Below are 14,178 nucleotides of genomic sequence, written 5' to 3'. Positions count from 1 at the left end.
CCTTATAACCCGGTGCGCCTTATATATGGATCAAAATGTAAAAATTACATGACCAATATTTTTTTTTTAATAATAATACAATGTTTCAGTACGACTGGTAAACTGCAAAGCCGCACCGCTTGCAGCATTACGGTAATCAGTAAACGACGGCCGCCATCTTGGAATCTCCGTGAATGCTATTGTTATGCTATCATGTGCTCTGAATGGATGCCGTACTCACCCAACTGTTCAATTCGGACACTCACACCGCTTGCAGCATTACGGTAATCAGTAAACACCGGTGTTGTGCTTACTCACAGTCCCACACCACAAGACCCCAAGTAAAGAAGACTAAACAGAGTTTCCGAGGGAACAAAGTGAGATTCTTGGTGCTTTCAACTTGAAGTTTTAAAGTACCCACTCGATATAATAAACAACAGTTTAACGATCACTAAACACTTATCATTTGTGTATTGGATTCATTATTCTCGTTTGCCGGAGGCTACCGGTAAGGGAGGGTTGATTTGTAAACATACTTTCGTTTTAGCTCGTGTTCAAAAGCAAGAACTGTGTGTTCATCTAGTTATGTGTAGTTATGTGTTTTTAGCATGTCGATGTTCTCCCAGTATGTTGTCATGTTATTAAAATACAGTTTAGACCTTCGTAGCGATGTGTTTTGTTAGCTGTTAGCCGCTAGCAGCGTTTGTTGTGGTTTGGTCAGATTCACTTTTCTCCCATTCAGTGTTTGAGATGAACCAACATTCAAATACGCCTGTCGTGTTCAATCTTTCTCTGATTTGAATGTATGACACATCATTTGAAAGCTTACAATCTGTAGTTTAAGCATGTGTAAAAACTGAAAAAGTACGTTGCACATTTCACCAGGAGCTGTCACATATTGGTTGTTGGTTATAATTGTATAGCCTATTGGTTGTTTTCTGGTGTTGTTTTGCTCTGTTTGTAGTCTACTTGATGTATTTTTATCAGCTGTTAAATCACCACAGCGGTTAATCCACTAATAGAGATAATAGCAGATTGAAAATGCTTGTAGCTAACTACTCTATATCTCGTGGTTGCAGCTATTGCGAATTGCTATTCACGCGAGTCAGCTGTGAATCACCGCAGGTCCTTGACGCTTGTTGCAAAAATGGATGACGAACGGCTGATACTTGAGGTGGAAAAATATATATTTTTGACAGTGGAGCAGGTAGAACGTTGATGGTGACAACGCTCAGGTGGAGCTTGGACAACGGGAAGTTGACACAACACCGATGGAGAGGTGACGCAACGCAGTAGGTGGAGCTTGGGCGTAACGCAACCCCAGTCAAACGTTTGACTGCAGTATCTATTCTATGCGCCTTATAAGCCGGTGCGCCTTATAAGCCGGTGCGCCTTGTATATGAAAAAATTTCTGAAATAGGCCATTCATTGAAGGTGCGCCTTATACTCCGGTGCGCCTTATAGGGCGGAAAATACGGTACTCACCACACATCAAACCTCTGCCTCGTCTAAAGGACTGAGTTTTGTCCCCGCATGCACAGTTGACTCTTTTGAAATCAAAACTCGCCTTTTTTTTTTAAAGATTTAACTGAAGCATATGTTTTGGTCATTCTGCAACACGAGGGTCTAACAAACCTGTGTTTCGAAATAGGAGGAACATTTAGTCCCGTCTGTGTAAATCCCTCCATCTGCATCCGATTATTATTGGTTTTAGTAATAACTAGCTCTGAAAGCAGACATCTAAGAAAGATAATGGCAAGCAGACATTCAAGTGTACAACTATCGTACAATTTATTTAAAACAATGAGTTTGGTAACAAAAAAACATGCTCGTTCATGGATATATATGCCCTGCTTCAAGCCTGAAGAAGGTCTATGGCCGAACGCTTGCAATAATGATGATTCTTTTGCACAGATTTGAGTGTGGGGAACTGTGGATGCTGCTTTTTTCACTCGGTTTGACTCAAGAAGTGAAACAGAGCGCCTGAGCGTCGATGTGTCGTGTGAAATAGCTGAGTCTGCGTATCTTCCGTCAAAGATGGTCGTGAGTGCACTTCACTGACACTGACCGCTTCTGACAGGTCCTGAATGGCCGGCCTCTTAGTGAGAGCGTACTACAGGCAGAGGGAATCTCCCTTCTGCACCTGCCCACTGCGTGGGCCCCATCTGCCCTCACTGGCCAATCGGTAGCTTGTCCTTGGGAGGGTTCAGAGGCCTAGCTGGTCGGTGGAGGAGAAGTAACAAAGAGTGAACAGTTCCACCCCCCCCCCCTCCTCCTCTCTCCACACATGGCTGTGTCCTTTGTTTACTTGTGCTGCTGTGGGTTGCCTTACATGCTGGAACCAAGCTCTGGCCTCCAATACATGACCGGATCTTTTCTATGAACTATGTAACGGAACATTGTAGTTACACCCCCCCCCAGTAGACAGGACAGCAGTGAACAAACAGGGGAAGGGGAGTTGAGAAAGATGGTGGTTTTATTCAGTATCTCCAGTTGTCAGCCTGAGTCTCCCATACATTCACTGAACTGCACCAGAGATGGTGTCCCCTCAGATTCTGTCAGTTATGGAACGCACTATAGTTTTAAACCCTTCTGTTTTTCTCTCTCTGTGTGTGTGTGTGTGTGTGTGTGTGTGTGTGTGTGTGTGTGTAGGTGTTGTCAGTGTGTGTGGAGGAGGAGAACATCATCCCGTACATCACCAACGTGCTGCAGAACCCAGACCTGGCCCTGCGCATGGCTGTCCGCAACAACCTGGCGGGGGCCGAGGAGCTGTTCGCCCGCAAGTTCAACAACCTCTTCGCCGGGGGGAACTACTCCGAAGCTGCCAAGGTGGCCGCCAACGCACCAAAGGTACGAAGAACGTTGGAAGTTCTAACCAGGGCTCCCACGGGTCCTTGAAATCCTTGAAAGTTTGTGAATTTGAGAGAAAAGAAAATGTGCTTGAATTCCCCTCTCTCTCTCTCTAAAAATATGAGCAGAGTCTGTGGGTGTGTATATGAGCAGAGTCTGTGGGTGTGTATGTGAGCAGAGTCTGTGTGGGTGTGTATATGAGCAGAGTCTGTGGGTGTGTATGTGAGCAGAGTCTGTGGGTGTGTATGTGAGCAGAGTCTGTGTGGGTGTGTATATGAGCAGAGTCTCTGAGGGTGTGTATCTGACCTCCAGCTGACCTCTCCTGCCCTTGTTGTTCCCTCTCCTCTCCCAGGGTATCCTGCGCACTCCAGACACCATCCGTAAGTTCCAGAGCGTGCCGGCCCAGCCGGGCCAGACCTCCCCTCTGCTGCAGTACTTTGGCATCCTGCTGGACCAGGGCCAGCTGAACAAGTTTGAGTCCCTGGAGCTCTGCAGACCCGTCCTGCAGCAGGGCCGCAAGCAGCTGTTGGAGAAGTGGCTGAAGGAGGACAAGGTATTTACCTCAGGGGGAAGGAAGACCACTATCTGAACCCCCCCAGAGACAATCTGTTTGTCTTGCTGAGCATTTGAATAGTCCTCTCCCCTCCCTTCTAAGAATGCTTGGAAATGAGAGGCTCCTTTTCAGTTGTGGGTATTTCCTCCTTGTTTACGTGGTGGGCTCTTAATTTCTATGCTAGTAACAGTAGCGTGCTAGTAAGAGAACGTTTTTAGAAAGCGTTTATTATTATTATACTTTATTTTTAATTTTTTACAAAATAGTTTATATTTATTTCAGATATTGTAGTGGAAGATATCCTCATTTCCAGTGAAGTAGCCACTAGGGGTGGGCATCAATGATCGACGATCTTGGTCGATCACAAAATATTTTGATCGATAATCATTAATATTTTTTTTTTTAAATAATAATAATAATGGAAATTAGTTAGGCTGGCCTAACTGTCACCAGATTGCGTTCGTCTCTCACCCCTGAACATGTTAACATGATCATCTTTCTGAACAAGAACCAGTAGGCCTGCCGCCTACAGTCTCTCGCTGGAGTTTAAATTTAAGTTAAGCTGGACGCTCTTAAGGACACTAACGTTTTCAGTCATCCTCCTATTTGTGAGTAACTGTTTTTTTACTGCTCCTATGGTGAGTTACTTATTTTCTATATTTTTATTCATAACGTAAAATGTGTTTTTAAGTTAAACAATTTAGGCTACTCACTGCCTTGTTTAAGAGGATTGTTATCTGACTGTAGTGTCTAGTTTGAATGTGAATGAATGAATGTGTGCAATAGCAACACAAATAAAGTTTTTTCCCCAAGGAAAACATGCTTGTTATTTCTGCCCTAGTTTTTCTTTATTTTTTTTTATGAAAAAAAAGCTTATCAATTAATCGATAATTGATCGTTAATTCTTGCGATTATCAAAAAAGAATTTTTTATCGTTTGCCCAGCCCTAGTAGCCACCATCTTGCTGTGACATTTGTTTATCCCGTCCCTTCGTCATTTTGATTGGTTTCTTACTACTATACGCCCCCCAAAAACAACTCGAAACTAGCAAAGTTTGGTAACAAATTATAGGCATTTAGCGATCCTAAAACTGTTGTTTGTTACATTGAGTGTGCTCTTCAACACTTCAACTTTCGTAATATGCAGGCTACGTAAGATTGAAATAAAAGTTGTGTTTTCATGATTTGCTGAGTGGCGGTCCAAATCACCACACTGTCACAAATATGTTAATCGCCCAAATTCACGGTGTGTTTGTGTGTTCCTCTCCACAGCTGGAGTGCTCTGAGGAGCTGGGGGACCTGGTGAAGTCAGTGGACCCTACCCTGGCGCTCAGCGTGTACCTGAGGGCCAACGTGCCCAACAAAGTCATCCAGTGCTTCGCTGAGACCGGCCAGTTCCCCAAAATCGTACTGTACGCTAAGAAGGTACGCTTGTCGAAAAATGTAGTTCCATCGATGTCCTTGTTAGGTCCTGACCTCAACGGTCTTCTGACACATTCTCAGATCCTGCGGGGTTTGGGAAGAGACCCCTACGGTGGTTTTTGTATGAATGAAACCGCCTGGTTTGTGATGAGGATTTTGGGTTGAATGTAACTTGTGTAATTCTCTCTTCTGTCTCAGGTGGGCTACACTCCAGACTGGATCTTCCTGCTCAGGAACGTGATGCGCATCAGTCCAGAACAGGGCCTGCAGTTCTCCCAGATGCTGGTCCAGGATGAGGAGCCTCTGGCAGACATCACACAGGTCAGAGTAGAGGCAGAGAGGGAGAGAAAGCATTGCAGAGGGGGGAAAGAGGCCCCTGCAACCTGCAACCCTTCCCAGTCACGTCATTCACACGACTATGTTCCCAACCTTGGGATTGACAGCAGAAGCCGTTCTGGAACATTCACTGCCCTCTGGGACGCCAACCACGCACACCTATGATCATTCTCACAATCTGATATTTTCGTTTTTGGCTTCCAACACATCTTAGGACTGTCGGTTAGAAAACACATTCGAGTGTGTCATAACGTACGGGCCAAACCCGTGACGTAGGACTTTGTATGTTGTTGTATGTTGTTTCTGTCATAAGCTGACAGTTGTGTTCTCTCTCTCTCTCCTGCGTCCCTGTGCAGATCGTGGATGTGTTTATGGAGTATAACCTGATCCAGCAGTGTACCTCCTTCCTGCTGGACGCCCTGAAGAACAACAGACCCTCTGAAGGGCCCCTGCAGACCCGCCTGCTGGAGATGAACCTCATGCACGCCCCCCAGGTAGGCCCGGGAGCACGGTTCTCAAACCGATATACTTTTTCCGCCAAAAATACATGCTACACTATTTCTACCAAGTGTTGTCTTTGTGCTATCTGGTACAGCGGCATCGACAAACAAGCTCTCCTAGACTCTGAGCGCACACACCTATTATAGTTCAGTTAACAGTATAACAGTTCCTATTATATCAATTCTCATCTAGATCTGTCTCTTTTTTCATTTGTTCTCTCCAGGTTGCTGACGCCATCCTGGGTAACCAGATGTTCACCAACTACGACCGCGCCCACATAGCCCAGCTGTGTGAGAAGGCCGGCCTGCTGCAGAGGGCCCTGGAGCACTACACCGACCTGTACGACATCAAACGTGCTGTGGTGCACACACACCTGCTCAACCCTGAGGTGGGCCCCTTAAAGACCCCTAGTGTGGTAGTCAGTCATGCTGTCAGCTAGTGTGACAACCGCCCTTGTCAGAGTTGTTCAGTGAATCCAGAAGTGTGTGTTCAGTTGACCCCTAGATGCTGTCCATGTGGAAGTTCATTTGTCTCTTAATGACACCGTCTAACTAACCTCTCACTCTTTTTCTCTCTCTCTGTTTCTATCTTTCTCTCTCTCTCTATTTCTGTTTTTCTCTCTCTGTTTCTCTGTCTGTGTCTGTCTCTGTCTCTATCTCTGTCTGTCACTGTCTCTATCTCCATCTGTCTCTATCTCTCTCTGTATCTGTCTGTCTGTCTCTTATGTCTGTCTCTGTCTGTCTCTTATGTCTGTCTTGTCTATCTCTCTCTCTCTGTCTCTATCTCTGTCTGTCTCTGTCTCTGTCTGTCTGTGTCTCATGTCTGTCTCTGTCTGTCTCTGTGTGTCTCATGTCTGTCTCTGTCTCTTATGTCTGTCTTATGTCTCTGTCTCTCTATCTCTGTCTGTCTCTGTCTCTTTCTCTGTCTGTCTCATGTCTGCAGTGGCTGGTGAACTTCTTTGGCTCTCTGTCAGTGGAGGACTCTCTGGAGTGTCTGCGGGCCATGCTGTCTGCCAACATCCGCCAGAACCTGCAGATCTGCGTCCAGGTGGCCTCCAAGTACCACGAGCAGCTCTCCACACAGTCCCTCACAGAGCTGTTCGAGTCCTTCAAGAGCTTCGAGGGTGAGACCGCGCGCCACGGTCACTCAGACCTCACACTCACAGCTCCATTTTGAGACCTTTGGGGACAGAGCCTTCAGCGTGGCTGCACCTACCCTCTGGAACTCCCTCCCCATAGTGATCCGCAACGCCCCCACCCTGGACTCCTTCAAATCAGCCCTGAAAACCCGTCTGTTCACCAAGGCCTTTGTCACTGTTTCTGTTTTGCTTTGTTTGTTTTCTGTTTTGTCTGTCTGACCATTCCCAATAGAATTGTGAAGCGTCCTTGGGTTTTTGAAAGGCGCTATAGAAATCGAAGTTATTATTATTATTATTATTATTGAGACTGTTTCTGGTCATCTAAGGTCTCTACATGCTCCTGCGTCACTTGCGTGACTAGTCCGTGGTTCACGCTGCGCAACACTGTCACAAGCACTCTGTAATTCCTACTGCTGCGTCGCCGATGCACAGCTGTGTCTTGTTCTCTAGATAGAACACGTATAGTTGTTCTCTAGATAGAACACGTATAGTTGTTCTCTAGATAGAACACGTACAGTTGGCTTTCATTTGACCGATTTCGTAATTGGAACTGTGCACGTCAGTGCTTGCAATGTCTTTATTTTTACGTTGAATATTCACCATTTCCAACGACTCTATGTAGGCCTACACTAGGCTATTGTAATTATAATAGGGCTGTCAATGTTCACGTGTTAATACTTGCGATTAATCTGGAAACCTTAACACGTAAAAAATGTAATAATAATGCAAATTAATCATATTACCAAGATATATACATATGAGAACTGCAGACATTAGACGGAAGTCAGTTTACGATTCCATTACGATTACGATTCCTTGCTCACTGTTTGTTTGCCCTTGCTCACTGTTCTATTGTACACTCGACGTCACTGTAAATGAGGGTGACCTCAGTGCCTATCGAGTTTTAAATAAAGGTTTGAAATGAAATGAAATTACAGAACCTCCATTGGCGAAGACAAGTTAGGATGGCTCAGCGGTCAAGTCACTGGGTTCAGGTTACAATCTCATCTGGAGGCTGATTGACGCACTAAATTATAACCATACAGTCCAGGCTGCATTTACAGAGAGGATGCAACAAGGTGAATAAAATGATCTAGTTTAATCCATGGAGGCAACACTAAAGTGTCATGTAATTCTAGTTATGACTGGTGGTAGTGAGAGACAAAGAACAATGACCTATTTATTGAGCTGATGCAAATGATTAAAAACAACATGAGAAAGCTCTTGAGGGGTTCATTAAACCGATTTGAAGACTCACAGCAGGTTGAATTTGGAACAGCGCTCTTTAGCGTAAGCAAATTGGAGCCCTCAGTCTGTTTTTTGAGAAGAATCAGCCTTGGGCTTTGACTATATACTATTTTCTGTATCATGCTGAATACATTATGGAGGTGCCTGAAAGCACATGGGTTACCAGGCCAGCGCGTTCACTTCATTGCACAGCACTCTTACTGCCTTGTGCACAGCAGGCTACAAGTCACTCAACCTCAATGAGCTCAGTAGGACAGAGGCAGGACCGTCAATAGGTTCTGCAGGAAGGCCTGGAGGGGTGGACGCACAGGCAGGAGCTCTCAGGGCACTGCTGCAGATAACAGGCCTTGACCATTCAGATAACAGGCCTTCACCATTCAGATAACAGGCCTTCACCATTCAGATAACAGGCCTTCACCATTCAGATAACAGGCCTTCACCATGCAGATAACAGGCCTTCACCATTCAGATAACAGGCCTTGACCATTCAGATAACAGGCCTTGACCATTCAGATAACAGGCCTTGACCATTCAGATAACAGGCCTTCACCATGCAGATAACAGGCCTTCACCATGCAGATAACAGGCCTTCACCATTCAGATAACAGGCCTTCACCATGCAGATAACAGGCCTTCACCATGCAGATAACAGGCCTTCACCATTCAGATAACAGGCCTTCACCATTCAGATAACAGGCCTTCACCAGTCAGATAACAGGCCTTGACCATTCAGATAACAGGCCTTGACCATTCAGATAACAGGCCTTCACCATGCAGATAACAGGCCTTCACCATTCAGATAACAGGCCTTCACCATGCAGATAACAGGCCTTCACCATGCAGATAACAGGCCTTGACCATTCAGATAACAGGCCTTGACCATTCAGATAACAGGCCTTCACCATTCAGATAACAGGCCTTCACCATGCAGATAACAGGCCTTCACCATGCAGATAACAGGCCTTCACCAGTCAGATAACAGGCCTTCACCAGTCAGATAGGGTTAGGGTTAGCATCGAGGCTGTCCATAGGAAAACAACAGCGCATGTGTGTTGATCTGGATAAGAGCGGGACGAACGGACAATTTAAAAATGTTCTGACCAATCAACTACCACGTCTGTTGCTTCGATTGTGTATGTTACTTCTTTTACATGAAGGGCTGTGAGAACGCAAATCAGATAAATAATTTATGCAACAATGTTGCAAACTCATCCACTTGCTCCGGGTCCTGATTCAGACTTTCATGTGAGAACATGACCTTAGACTGTGTGTGACTGACATGGGCTCCTCTGTGTGTGTGTCTGTCTCTCCCAGGGCTGTTCTACTTCCTGGGCTCCATTGTGAACTTCAGCCAGGACCCCGAGGTCCACTTCAAGTACATCCAGGCCGCGTGTAAGACGGGCCAGATCAAAGAGGTGGAGAGGATCTGCAGAGAGAGCAACTGCTACGACCCAGAACGCGTCAAGAACTTCCTTAAGGTAAGACCGCCAGCTGCCTAGGATGAGAGAGGAGATCCACAGGTTGAAAACATCCCCTTCTGTTTCAATCCCCCTTTTCTCTGTTCTCTTGTATTATTGTGTTAGCCCATCCTCTGTCGGTCCTTGTGATTCTCTGTTGCTGAAATGCTCCAAAGATTTATTAGAATTTACTGGAATGACCTCTTCATTTCACATGCAGAAAAGTGTTTTTGACTGGCACTTGACTTTGAAGGAGACATACAATCAATTCCCATATCAAGCCACTTCATGGATTTAAGAAATCACATACATTAATAATTAAAGGAATATCATAATCTGAAAATAAATGGAAGAATTCCCAAACTTTGACGCCGTTTTGCTCCTATCTAACATTATTCGCTAAAGCATTCCCAACAAGCTTTCATTTGCCTTCATTGGTAAGAAGTAGAAGTGTTCCTCAATGTTCCTGATGGTAGTTATGATCTCTTGTGCTTTTCCCTGTGTCTTTGGCATGGCAGGACATGTACCAGGTAAATGGTCCCCAAGTACAGGACTCCCTCCCTCTTTTCTGTTCACCCTCACCCCAACCTTAGATACAGGACTAAACATGGGATGTGTATGAGGGGTACCAATGATACAACAGCTGTACCCTGAAGCCATACACCCATGGGTGCACCAAACTGTCACTGTTTCAAGTCCAAACCCAGTAGTCCGATTAGTTAGCTAGACATTGTGTCTTGTAAGTATTATTTTGTATGTAACTGTATCTAGTCGCCCCCTAGTTAAATTAGGTTTTGACCTGCATTGCAATCTCCATTTCCATATCGATGGCCGAAACGCAAAACCTCCTATCTACAAAATTCACTTGTTTTCCACAGACAGACCTATCATGTGCAGCCTTCCTTGTTGACGTCGCTTAAAGTGAAAACCGCAAATCAGAACATTTTGCAGAGAGGAGGTTTTGCATTTCGGCCATGGATATGTAGTAGCACATCTAGATTCAGTCCCTTAATCAGAAGTCATTCCAGTAATAAGGTTTCTTCTTGGGTGTTGTCCTTATTGAAGCAGTCCCCACTAGGGCAGGGCTGCGAGGAGCTCAATCCCAGTGGATTAATCCTGTAGGAGTGTTGATGGCAGGCACCCAGTAGCACACACACACACACACACACACACACACACACGCACACCCACCCACACACACACACACACACACACGCACACCCACCCACACACGCACACACGCACACCCGCACACGCACACCCACACCCACACCCACACCCACACACACACCCACACCCACACACACACACACACCCACACACACACCCACACACACACCCACACACACACACACACACACACACACACACACACACAGTGCAGCAAGGTATATGGGGAGGTAGTGGTCTGTGCTCCAGTTGTGGTGTCTAGTAGTGTGAGTGCAGTACCTCAGTAGAACCTGCAGGGGGAGTCATCTGTGTACATGTGAGTGAGCCAGCTGCACCTGGCTTAGATACTCAAAATAGTTTTTTTTGCCATTGTTTCTCTCCTTTTTTGCTATATATTTTTTTTCCCACTCAGTGTGTATTAAACCAATTACTTTTGCAAATAATTAACCATCCTTTAACCCCCAAAATGTGACGCCTTTCATTTGTGGTAGCATTTTTTGGGGTTTTTTCCCCTCAATATTGTGCCATTTCGAATCACTTGAGCAGGATTGATTTAACTGGAAAATGGTATCCTCATTTCATTTTCTGTGATTTTAATATGTTTTAGTTATCATTGGACATTATTATTTATATGAGCCAACAAGATTACAGTCTAACCTCCACAACACCACCAAGCTCTAACTTCAAACTTTTGACGCACTTTAACATCAGGGTCTTATTACGTCAACTGAAAATCCAAACGGCCTATAGCGTCACTACGTTACCGTGTATGATCTCATTGGCTGAAGGCCTCTGCCCAGTGTGCCCACATGGCAGGTTGGACTGTGATCATTGGCGGACTGTTGTTCAGGTCTCGTGATTATGATGTCATGCTGATTGTGGCCCCTCCCCCCTCCTCTGTGACGAACAGGAGGCCAAGCTGACTGACCAGCTTCCACTCATCATCGTGTGCGACCGCTTCGACTTTGTCCACGACCTGGTCCTCTACCTGTACCGCAACAACCTGCAGAAATACATTGAGATCTACGTGCAGAAGGTGAGTACCTGGCAGAAGCTACTTGTAAATGGGCTGACTTATATAGCGCCTTTATCCAAATCTGGGGCTACTTGTGGGCTATCAGAATCAGAACCAGAATAGCTTTTATTACATCCATGTATGGATACAAGGAGTACAATTCTTGGGTAACAGGTTCAAATAGGCATTGGCATTGCAGTAGAAGTACAAAGTCAAAGTCAATAATAGAATAAGCAGGATATAAACAACAATCAATAAGAATAAGCATGATATAGACAACAATCAGCGGTGGCTGCAGGCCTATATACGGTTGCGTCAGAGCGTCAATAAAAGAATAAGTGGTAGCAGCAGAATGCGAATCAGAATCAACATTCTTGATAGTTAGAAGTTAGGCTAAACTTGTCTACAATTGTCTACAATTGTTACCATACTTCGGTTTAATCTGCGACTTAAAACAGGCACACAAGCACCCACACATTCGATCACCGCACACTCAAAACCTAGCCTTGTCTGTGTGTGTGTGTGTGTGTGTGTGTCTGTGTTAGGTGAACCCCAGCCGTCTGCCCGTGGTGATCGGAGGTCTGCTGGACGTGGACTGCTCTGAGGACGTCATCAAGAGTCTGATCCTGGTGGTGAGAGGACAGTTCTCCACTGACGAGCTGGTGGCGGAGGTGGAGAAGAGGAACAGGTACACGTCGCTCGTTGCCTTCCTGCTGTCTTTCGCTTACCTTGGAAAACGGCCAGATTTCTGCCTGGTCACTGCTTGTCTCACCAAGTGTCTCACCCCTCCCCCCTGTAAGAGGGGTGTCTACTAGCACTATGCTGTTTGCCACTATTGCGTTAGCGGCTGTGGTTGGCTTGCTCATCATTTGTTATTTGTGTCCACAGACTGAAGCTGCTCCTGCCCTGGCTGGAGGCCCGCATCCACGAGGGTTGTGAGGAGCCTGCTACCCACAATGCCCTGGCCAAGATCTACATCGACAGCAACAACAACCCAGAGCGTTTCCTGCGCGAAAACCCCTTTTACGACAGCCGCGTGGTCGGCAAGTACTGTGAGAAGAGGGACCCCCACTTGGCCTGCGTGGCTTATGAGAGAGGCCAGTGTGACCAGGAGCTCATTAACGTGAGTGTCTAAAGGGAAGCTGATATTCCTTCCTTCCCCTGTTCTAATAAATGATTTTGGAACAGCAGGAGGCGTTGTCATATGTTTGATGTGTTTTCTTCTTCTTCTTCTTAGGTTTGCAACGAGAACTCCCTCTTCAAGAGTCTGTCTCGCTACCTGGTCCGCCGCCGTGACCCCGACCTCTGGGCCAGCGTGCTGCTGGAGAGCAACCCCTTCAGAAGACCCCTCATCGACCAGGTAGGCCCTTAGACCAGACCCCTCATCCACCAGGTAGGCCCTTAGACAGACCCCTCATCCACCAGGTAGGCCCTTAGACAGACCCCTCATCCACCAGGTAGGCCCTTATACCCATTTAGAAGACCCCTCATCGACCAGGTAGGTCCTTATACAGACCCCTCATCCACCAGGTAGGCCCTTATACAGACCCCTCATCCACCAGGTAGGTCCTTATACAGACCCCTCATCCACCAGGTAGGCCCTTGTACAGACCCCTCATCCACCAGGTAGGCCCTTATACAAGACCCCTCATCCACCAGGTAGGCCCTTATACAAGACCCCTCATCCACCAGGTAGGCCCTTATACAAGACCCCTCATGCACCAGGTAGGCCCTTATACAGACAAGAGAGGCAGTCTGGACAGTCATCTCAAACTTCACTGTGGTCTTCTCTCTCCCCCTCTCTCTTGCTCTCTCTCGCTCTCTCTCTCTCTCTGTCTCTGTCTCTCTTTCTCTCTCTCTGTCTCTCTCTCTCTCTCTCTCTCTCTCTCTCTCTCTCTCTCTCTCTCTCTCTCTCTCTCTCTCTCTCTCTCTCTCTCTCTCTCTCTCTCTCTCTCTCTCTCTCTCTCTATCAGGTGGTGCAGACAGCCCTGTCTGAGACTCAAGATCCAGAGGAGGTTTCCGTCACAGTCAAGGCCTTCATGACCGCAGACCTGCCCAACGAGCTCATCGAGCTCCTGGAGAAGATCGTCTTGGACAATTCCGTCTTCAGCGAACACAGGTTGAGCGACTGCTTCGTTAGAAATATAAAGAAGTCCCAATTTTGTCGTCGCGCTGACGATACCAAAACAAAGAACGAAGGTTATAAGGAAAGTTTGGTTTTATGAATTAAAACATTTCTGTCACTTCCCCTCCCAGAAACCTGCAGAACCTCCTGATCCTGACAGCGATCAAGGCGGACCGCACGCGCGTGATGGAGTACATCAACCGCCTGGACAACTACGACGCCCCCGACATCGCCAACATCGCCATCAGCAACGAGCTCTTCGAGGAGGCCTTCGCCATCTTCAAGAAGTTTGACGTCAACACCTCTGCCGTGCAGGTCAGGGAGGACTCCCTCACACAGAGCAGCAACACCTTCACAGCTTCACATCGTCACCGTGATTGACTCC

At 46.4% G+C, this 14,178-nt stretch overlaps 1 protein-coding gene across 3 annotated transcripts in view; it reads left to right on the top strand.

Annotated features, from left to right (window-relative positions):
• Window positions 1-14,178, top strand: part of cltca (clathrin, heavy chain a (Hc)) — a 52,286-nt gene that overhangs the window by 25,797 nt on the left and 12,311 nt on the right. For all 3 annotated transcript variants that reach the window (XM_080549828.1, XM_080549829.1, XM_080549827.1), the window contains 14 exons: window positions 2,632-2,829; window positions 3,182-3,382; window positions 4,654-4,806; window positions 5,002-5,124; window positions 5,496-5,633; window positions 5,864-6,028; window positions 6,583-6,763; window positions 9,341-9,504; window positions 11,564-11,689; window positions 12,214-12,356; window positions 12,557-12,791; window positions 12,906-13,028; window positions 13,642-13,787; window positions 13,925-14,108. In XM_080549828.1, the coding sequence (XP_080405954.1) occupies window positions 2,632-2,829; window positions 3,182-3,382; window positions 4,654-4,806; window positions 5,002-5,124; window positions 5,496-5,633; window positions 5,864-6,028; window positions 6,583-6,763; window positions 9,341-9,504; window positions 11,564-11,689; window positions 12,214-12,356; window positions 12,557-12,791; window positions 12,906-13,028; window positions 13,642-13,787; window positions 13,925-14,108 (2,280 nt within the window). The remainder of the gene's footprint in view (window positions 1-2,631; window positions 2,830-3,181; window positions 3,383-4,653; window positions 4,807-5,001; window positions 5,125-5,495; window positions 5,634-5,863; window positions 6,029-6,582; window positions 6,764-9,340; window positions 9,505-11,563; window positions 11,690-12,213; window positions 12,357-12,556; window positions 12,792-12,905; window positions 13,029-13,641; window positions 13,788-13,924; window positions 14,109-14,178) is intronic.

The sequence above is a fragment of the Nansenia antarctica genome (genome assembly GCF_963989245.1).
Source record: "Nansenia antarctica genome assembly, chromosome: 20".
NCBI lineage: Eukaryota > Metazoa > Chordata > Actinopteri > Argentiniformes > Microstomatidae > Nansenia > Nansenia antarctica.
The sequence above is the reverse complement of the archived record's forward strand: the minus strand, read 5'-3'. Positions and strand labels throughout refer to the sequence as shown.